General features: G+C 37.1%; 1 protein-coding gene across 1 annotated transcript in view; it reads left to right on the top strand.

Annotated features, from left to right (window-relative positions):
* Nucleotides 1-2253: 2253 nt before the first annotated feature.
* LOC119409688 (carcinoembryonic antigen-related cell adhesion molecule 5-like) overlaps nucleotides 2254-9562 on the top strand; it is a gene marked incomplete at its 5' end in the record, with an annotated part of 33437 nt that continues 26128 nt past the window's right edge. Inside the window, 3 exons of the mRNA XM_037676589.1 lie at nucleotides 2254-2593; nucleotides 4764-5042; nucleotides 5331-5597. Coding sequence (XP_037532517.1) covers nucleotides 2254-2593; nucleotides 4764-5042; nucleotides 5331-5597 — 886 coding nt within the window. The remainder of the gene's footprint in view (nucleotides 2594-4763; nucleotides 5043-5330; nucleotides 5598-9562) is intronic.

Here is a 9562-nt window from a genome sequence, read left to right as displayed (position 1 = left end):
TATATATATATATATATATAGTTTTATTTTTTACAAATGTGTTTTTTCAAATTTAATTTCGTATTTTTTTTTTGTGTGTTTTTTTTTTTTCCAAATTTAAATTAGTTTTTTCAAATGTTGTTTATTTACACCTCAGGGCCACCGTAGTTCTGGTCTACAAAGACTATTATCCTACACATTTCAGTTACTTCTCTGCTCTTCAGCATGTTAGTTCTGCAGAAGTCTGGCAAGTGCCATTCATTCAGATCAGATAAAAACACAGAAACGTCTAAAGCATACAGCATAGTGGATTTTAAGGATCGTTATTGGGCACAACTGGTCTGGTAATACGAACAACCAACAAATTATAATGTCAAATATTCATAACTAGACTAAACAGAAGACTAAATACAAACTTAATAGAAAAAGTTTTAGGAAAACCTGAACTCAACTATAAAGACAAATAGAAAATCTACCGTCATGACTTAATTTTTTTTATTGTCTACCTGGATTATTGAGCATACATCAGAATATTCTTTCCTATACGTACAAGATAATTGTAAAACCTCATCTTGAACAGACATTCCTAGAATCTGAAATATACATTTTTAATAGAAGAACTGATTAAAATATTCCTGTTTCTCAAATGAAATGTGGCATAAAAAATCATTTTCAAAACTCGTGTTTTAATAGTAAGTGTTTCCTCATACACAATTACACAATTCTAAACAATAAAGTAAAATATATTCAACATTTTATAAGAAAATTATTCGAGAAAGTATAAGAAAATGTTTTAGGTGTGAATCAATTAAAACTCACCTGAAATAATCCCAAAGATGATCAAGTAAATTATAGATGTTTCCATATCTTCGTTGAGAAGGTAGAACTATAGAGCGTGCGTGTCATTTATTCTTTGAACCTTACTTTTAAATTTAGCTTCATGACAGACGAATACAGTTTATGGCAGTAGAATAAGGAAGCAGGTTTGTATTCTGGACCGGAGAAAAGGTTAGTCACATCGTGTTGATCATTAACAAATTTTGCCTGTAAGTCTCTGTTTACACAGTATCCAAGAAAAAACACACACACCTTTTAAACAAAGACAACATGAAATAAAACAGATGTTCAAATCATTTTAGAAGACAATCAAAGTAACACTTTTTAACAATGAGACTTTCTCCTGACGGTTAATTACTTTTACAGTATTTTGATATATATATATTTTTTTTGTTACCTCACTCATGCTGGCTGATGAATGAACTCTCCAGCATATATAAATAATTTACTAAAATAATCGGAGCTCATTTAGCAGTCCTTAACAGTCAGGCCATGCCATTTATTCTCCTTTATGTTCATTATTCATTTGAAATAGTTTACTTAACCAAAAGACAACAATCAATCCAAATGCATCTAATGAGATTGAGTCAAAAAATAAAGTTAAAACACAAATGAATAAATATATCGCAAGAAACTAATTTGAATCGCATGAAACATAGTAGATTTGAAACAAGAAAGGAATTTTTTTTTTTTTTAAAGTGTCAAATTCAGCAGCAACATATCTGGGCATATTAAGCTAAATCATAAATAGCTGTACATCTGTTTTAATAAGTCAAGTATTAATAGCAAATGTGAGGTTGATACATTAAATTAGCTTCTGGCATTTCCTAATAACCCTTAAAAGTTGATAATTTATTAGACATCTGAAATGCTTTCATGTACAAAGTATTTTTTTCTTCCATTTTGTGTACAAGCTTAATTTTGCCACAAGAAGGAGACATGATGCAAGTTGTGGCCACGCTCTGAGAGCCGAGCTGCAGATTCAATGGGCTGTTCTCAAAATGGAAGTATTTTACAACACCAAGACGCAGCAGATATTTGAAATGATTAGAATTACATTTTGATCTCTGAGTTCTCCTCACCTCCATGCTTCTGCAGGTTTAAAACTGCGGCTATGTTCCTGATACTTTTTATTACAGCTGTGAATTTTATAGGTAAGACTCTCACATTAACATTCTAATCTTTTCTGAATACATTAAAGATAGTTATGTTTATGTTATCCATTCATTCATGGTTTAACAGCCTAAAGAGTCGGAAAAACTTTCTTAGTGCTCAAACTGCAACATCTGTCAGGTTTGTCTTAGTTTGTAAAGGCGGATGAATAAAACTATTTTAATCTTATTAATGAGTCAGTTCAGGGTAGAACTTCACATATTCTAAAACCCATTGCTGCTTTTGAACTTCCAAGTAGGTTTTATATTTTGATTTTGTTTGTTTCCAGGTTCATCTGGAGGAACTGGTGTGTTACCAGATGATTCTCTGGTTGCATCTGTTGGAGGGACGGTGACGTTCAGAACAAACATAACTCCAACAGAAACACCACTTCTGTTTGTGATCTGGCAAAAGAAACATGGTGAAAGTTTTGAGCCTATAATAACCTCATCGCCTGCTGGAAACGCAACAGCACCAGAGTATGAAGACAGAATCACCGTGTTCATGTTTACTGGAGCTCTGGAGCTCAGGAATCTGAAACTCAGTGACAGTGGAAATTATGCTATTGACATTTTACTACCAAATGGTTTACAAGAACTAGGAGTTACTACGCTGAACATCTATGGTGAGCAGATGTTCAGATCTTACACTAAATATCTTTAATTTGTAAAACTTTTAAAATTTGTCTTTTTAACAAAGTTTTTAATCACAATATCTAATGACCTTTCATCTCTCATTTTTTGACTTCACTATCATATGTCGCAGAGTTTACTTTTGCTGTAGATGCTTTACTCGCTGCTGGAACGATCTATATGATCAAAAAGTGTGTGGAAACAATTGTGATATATTTTTTAAAGAAAATATTTGCTTTATTTCATCCAATACAGATTTTTGTCAGTTTCACAGTTTACATTAGGAGTGTCCAATTCTTGTCCTCATGAGTCATCATCATGCATGCTTTACTTTTTTCTCTGCTCCAACACACCAACAGTACGGTAATTTGAATCAAGAGGTGATTAACAGACTTCTGCAGAACACGAAGAGGTGATCCACCCACTGAATCAGTTTGTTCGAGCAGGGAAACAAGTAAAACTTGCAGGACAGTGGCCCTTGAAAACCAGGATTCGACACCCCTGCTTTACATTTTTGCTAACATTAAAGTGTTTTAAAAAAGTTGAACAGTCATATGTGCTATTTTTAAAGGTAGAACTGGTAACCAACATTATATTAGTGTTGACCATAGCTTGTTGTTTGTCAACAATACAAAGTGTTGTAGTTTAAGAATAAAGGTTAAACAATCAGCAACAGTTTTCTTTGTAAATCAATTGGGACACAAGTGTTGTCGCTTTCCATAATGGCAGTAATCAATGTTGTTGCTGTTTGCTAGCAATCACCAAAAACTTGAAATACCCCTTTAATTCTCTTCAATGTTCTAAAGTCTGACGTAGTTGTAGATTATTTATTATGATTCCCGCTATAATTATCTCTAACAATCTTTCAAATCCCTCCCGACAGCCTAAAGTTAGGATGGTGAGGACATCGTGTAGATTAACTTCCTGAACAGTAGTGCAGTATTATTTTGTAGTATTATTATTTATTTATTTTATTTACCTTTTATTTATACAGGTAGTCTCATTGAGTCACGAGAACTCATTTTCAAGAGAGACCTGTTTGGGAGCAGATGATGGGGGTTAAGGGCCTTGCTCAAGGGCCCAGAGTAGGAAAAACGAGGGTGGAAGCAGGTGTGGGTGTTTCACCTTTTCCACCCACATTTTTGATGTTGTCAGTCCAGGGAGTTGAACCTGTGACTTTTCGATCACATGCCCATCTTCTCTAACCTCTGCACCACCACTCCCCGCTTTATGAAAAGCCGTTCGGGCCAAAAACGAGTGAAAATTTCATGTCACTTTGATGCATAAGCAATGCGTAAAGTGCGTGTTAATGTGCAAACAACACGCACTTTACATGTTGTTTACGTGTTATTTTGAGGTACAGATTTGCCTGTTTATGTCCCTTTTGAGCTAAACCGCTTTAACAAAAAGAGGGGGTGCTCCACACTCATTCGAAATAACCTGCGGTCTATCTATAACAAAAAAAATTACAAATATATGTAAATTCTTGTAACATCAAGAGTCTAATGTTGTTATACTTTTGACTGTTTAAATGGATTTGACCCTGTTAAGAAATCAGTTTATTTTAATGTTGCAAACCATATAGTTTTTACATCAACTAGTGCTGCTTGATGGTTTTAATTTGACTCTTGTATTTTTTTTATTGTAAAACACCAAGGAAAAGTTCACTATATGCAAAAAATATTTCCCTCATAAAATTTAATAATTAAGAGGAACTGTAGTGAGAGCATCAGGTGTATCTTTCTCCTCTGCTCTGGTCCTGATCCATGACAACACACATAATTCATGAAAGCAACGATAAGTGTTGCAGGGTATTTGTCTTGTGTTTGTTTTTTGTTTTTTTTCAATCACCTCTAGCAATTCCTAATTAATAAAAAGTAAATCTGAAGAGAATTTTACAAATGTAACATAGATGTTAATGATCCACTTTATACAAATACATGAAAAAAAAAAAAAATAACATCATAGATGTAAAAAAGTAAAAGTTTCTGTTTCCAGATTAGTTATGGATTTTTTTCCATCATACAATAGTTTAAATTGGAAGCCATCAACATTAATATGTTTAATAGGACTTTATTCCTCATTTTTTGTATTTGTGGTTTTGTTTTTTTCATTCATCATTTTAACAACTGACTGTAATTATATTTTGTTTTCCTCCCACAGCACCAGTCTCCAGTGTAGTAGTAACTCCACCAACAGCAGACCTGGTTGAGTTCAACAGTTCTGCCCGTCTGTCCTGCTCCTCCTCTGGATCTTCTCTCTCCTTCCTCTGGATGAACAGCAGCTCTGAGCTTACAGCCAGTGACAGAGTTCAGATCACTGATGGAGGATCCACTCTGACTATAATCAGTGTGACCCGATATGACCAGGGACCATACAGCTGTCGTGTGTCTAATCCTGTCAGTGCTGAAACCAGTCAACCAGTAAACCTCGCCATTAGTTGTGAGTTTTTAACCAACATGTTGGTTTTTAAAACTAAACAGGCATGCAAAAATCTAAATTTAGATTATTGTCATATCTTTCTGAGAGGTTTTCATTTGTTTCTGGATAAAATAAACGATATTTTGTGAGTACATTCATTTTAAAACAGGGTTCAGAATAGAAAATAAAATGTTAGAATTCATTTTTTAGTCATAACAAAATGTGTACAACAAAATTACAAAGCTCAATTTGATGCATAAAACAAATAAAATTGTACTTTTTTCTCCTTGTATGTTTCTGTCCACTCAGACGGCCCAGAAAATATACAATCAAATATATCTCCATTAAAAGATCACTATGAAGAAGGATCAGACATCACTCTGAGCTGCTCAGCTGAGTCTGAACCTTCTGCTGATTTTAAATGGCTTCTGGATGGAAACCTGCTGCCTGATTCTGGACCAGAACTCAGACTGATGAACGTTCAGACGAGTCAGAGTGGAAACTACACCTGTCAGGCCTTTAACAGCAAAACTCTGAGATATCAAACATCTCAACCTTCTGCTGTCTCTGTGCTTGGTAAGTGTGAAAAAATTGTGTTTGCATGAAAAAAATTCAGTTTCAGAGATATCTGTGTAGTGGACTAAGCCTACGTCGAAACCCAGTCTAAGGTCAAAACTCTTGACCTTTAGAACCTTGTGGGACAGAAGCTGTCATTTCATGTATTTGAATACATAGATACAGGTTCACCCATCCTGAGACTTTCTTTCTTGAAGATTCAAGTGAAAAGAACACTCTCTTTTTATTATCATTACTATCTTACAAATGTTGATAATCAAAGTGTCTTAGTTCAAACCATTTTAGATGTTGCAGTGAACTAATCAATTTTATTAACTGAGTAATGATTTTTATTCTCATGTTAAAAGCTGTTGCAGAGTAATTATGCATTTTTCTGATTTCTGCTTTTGAATGAGCAAGTGTGTGCGTTTACAAGGTTACAGTCAAACGAAAAACAAGTTGTTATGTTAAAACTGTCATGTTTTAGAATCCTCTCAGACGTAAATAGAGATGTTTTGCACCTGTTTCTTAAACACGCCAAAACAGAACCCTCTCGGCCTGTGAGAACATTTCTGAGCTGTCCCATAACAATTCTCGCTGTGTCTAACCTCTTACGTCACAAAAACACACCCCTTCTGGTCGTTTCTGACCAATGAAAAATCCCAAAAAGTGAACCGGGAAAGAGTCTTTAAAATGTCAGTACTTCCTGGTCTAGTCAGTTCTGTGGGAGTTCTGTAAACTACACGAGAGCTAAAGTTCTGATGGAGTGCTGTTGGAGTTCCTGACATGACAACGAAGCTCTTCCGAGTTCCATGGGATTATAACATTTTCCACTGAGGTGAATGTGTGTCGAACAGAGCCTCGCCACTACTTCTGACGGGCTACAGCCATTCTAAGGAGACGCTGCACCGGTAGCGTTAACGGAACACCATATCTGCTGATTATCATCAGAGAGGTAATGGGTCAAGTTTCCTACCAAGCGTACCGAGGCGAGCTGGGCTTCTGATGGAGAGTGTCGGTTCTGGTAACATTCAATTTCCCTCAAACCCCATCCTTAACTCCCTCTAAACTTCTTCCCATCTTTAAACTTTTCTATCAAGTAGAAATTCTTCCAGATATTTAGAAATGTCTGTGTAAAATGCTCACCCACATTCATGTGGGCAAAAGATCATAGTTGTACAGTTTTATAAATGTCTGTGGTGCAGCAACGGAAAAATCATGGCCGTATGATTTTTCCTGATTGATTGCTTATGTTGTTATTTTCATAATTTGCCAAATTAATGTAAATGTTTGATGTTAAATTTGATTCTGTAAATAAATGACCGCATTCATTTTGATGGGTCAAATTTAAATGACGTCTCACGTTTGCATTTCCTTAAATTCAATGCACGTTTTATTCAGTCCAGAAAAATGAGGAATCCGCGTTAAATGATGAATACATCCCAGCATCTGTTCATCTACAACTGGTGGCCCGTACGGGGATCATAAATGGACTGTAACTCGTGTGCTAATTGATTTTCATGTTGGCATGTGTTGTAAAATAACAGTTGAATCCGTGCGTCTTTACGCAGCGCAATTGGAGCTGCGCGCTTGGGTTACGCTGGCAATGTTTTAAAAGCTGAAATTGTGTCATTGAGTCTTTATAAAGCTGAATTGTACGTCTGTATGTGTAACATAAGCTGGCTTTGAGCTGTGGAAACGCTTTATTCTGTTTAAACTGTGTTCCGGACGCTGTTCTGGTCCGATTCGGTTCTGTGGTTCCGAATCGGTTCTGGAAAGTTCGAACGAGTTGTTAAATAGCTAGAAAGACGTTTTGAGACCGGAGTAGCAGACTCCGGGCAGCTCAGGGGTTGATTCGTTACATTTTTAGCAGAGAAAGTGCATTTTGATGGTTTAAAAGACGATAAGTGATGAAATAGCTTCAGGCTGAATCTAACATGCTGGTTATTGCTAACGCTTCGTGGTTGCTTGTTTGCTGCTGTGGAAAGCTCTGATTTGCTGAGAAAGGTTGACTGACGTCACCTCCCCTCACCCCTACGCTGCGTCATTGGTTGGAAAGACCGTGTGTAACGTTCTGATTGGATGAGGGAAGTGTCAATCACGTCACCCGGAAATGAAGACTCGTTTTCATAGGGAATAAAATCTGCTTTTTAACGCTGGAAAGCGCATTAAAGCTGTGTTCTGAAACGCTGTTTACATTCATTCGAAGCATATTCGCTGAAAGTTCGCCACGTTTGAGTTTAAAGACCGTCATAAAATGATGCTTTTGAACTACGCTAGCGATGCTAAATTTTAAGCTAACAAGCTAATGACCGGATGGATGACGTGTCACGTCACTTCCCCCAAGTCGGAAATGAGCTTTACCGTGCTTAAATTCACTAAATACGGCTGCAATTTTGTTCCACAAAACTCATGTTTCATGATATAAGGTCTGATTGACAAAATTTTGCCACGTTTGTGTAAAAAATCCGTTCAGAAGTGTTGGTTTTCACCGAAGCAAGCCGATGCTAATTTTTGCTAACAAGCTAACGACCGGACGCCACAGGAAGTTATAGCACCCCTAGTGGACGACACAAACAGGGTCTGAGTTAAATTTGTTAAGGTTCTGCTGACATCTTGTGGAGAAGACGTGGGATCACAGGTTTTCACTTCGTTTTTAGGTAAAGAGTGACATTAAACGTTTTATTTTTCTGAAAGGCATTTTTTGAGTTAAAAAACTTCCTCAAAGCTGAATATACACTGTTATCTTGCGTTTTAAAAGTTATGAAGGTATTTATGCAAAGGGCTTTTACCAAACAAATTTTTATTCACTGATAAATCCTTGAGAAATAGGTACATAATAAAAATTTAGAAACTTTTAAATAAGATACAGTTACAAATATTCACAGAGTTGAATAGTTTACTCATTTTGCTAGAAGATAACGCATGTTTAATTGATAAATCACTAAATAAGAGTAAAGCTTATCAGGAAAAAGAGATTTTCTGATTTTCTGTTACCACCTAAACATTTACATCTACTATTTAATTTCTAAATAGCAGATAATGGCGGACGAAGAGGTAAACACTGACCCCTTACAATCCGAGGATGTGGTCCAGACAGCCTTACACATTTTGACAAATTCAATTCTTGGCAAAACTTTGGAGGAATTGCAAGACCTTGATGACGATCAAAGACATGAGGAGCTGCAGAGTTTATCAAAAGCAGCTACAGTGAAGGAAGACACAAAATCAAGCCGCGTACGGTTAGCAAAAATCTCTCTGCTTCTGAAGGCGGAATTAGACCGTTTGGTAGTGGAAAAGGGCGTGCTATTCAACGGATATAGGTCTGAAAAAGAGAGGTGTGACGAATTGATGATTGAATCTGAGTCGCTGCAGCAACACCTTGAGGCTGCTGAAGACCTCTCAAAGAAAGAGCTGTCAGAACAGGCTCAATCATATGAGGAGAAGTGTGCCGAGCTGATAAGTGAATCTGAGTTGCTGAAACAAAAGATTCAAACTGATAAGGACCTCTCGAAGAGAGAGCTGTCAGAACAGGCTCGATCATATGGGGAGAAGATTGCGGATAAGGAACGAGCGTACCAAGACGCGTGTGCAGATAACAATGAGTTACAAGCACGGTTGCAAACCGCTTTAAGGGAGCTGGCCGATTGCAAGGCAGAAAAGGGGTTAATAACCCGGAGTTGGCTGACTTTACAACATGAAAATCAGTCAACAAATGAGCGTCTGGCAGCTTGTGAGGAGAATTTAGCTACAGCTACAAACCTGTTTTCTGACATGGAGCTAGCTGGCTCGAGACTCAGAGACGAGCAGGGTCAGCTACAACCACCCCAGACAGGTGCTGTTGCATCTCCTCCCCTTAGCCCCGTTTCAACACCCCCAACCCGGGGGATAAGGACGGGTCTGCACCCACTTGCACCTCTTCCTCCTGACGCCAGGCAGTCAACTCCACCCCCATCTCGGGCGGTGGGGTTCGACCTGCACCGGTA

The sequence above is a fragment of the Nematolebias whitei genome, chromosome 5 (assembly GCF_014905685.2).
Source record: "Nematolebias whitei isolate Nwh7 chromosome 5, NemWhi1, whole genome shotgun sequence".
NCBI lineage: Eukaryota > Metazoa > Chordata > Actinopteri > Cyprinodontiformes > Rivulidae > Nematolebias > Nematolebias whitei.
Note: the sequence above shows the minus strand (reverse complement) of the source record. Positions and strands in the feature narration are given on the sequence as shown.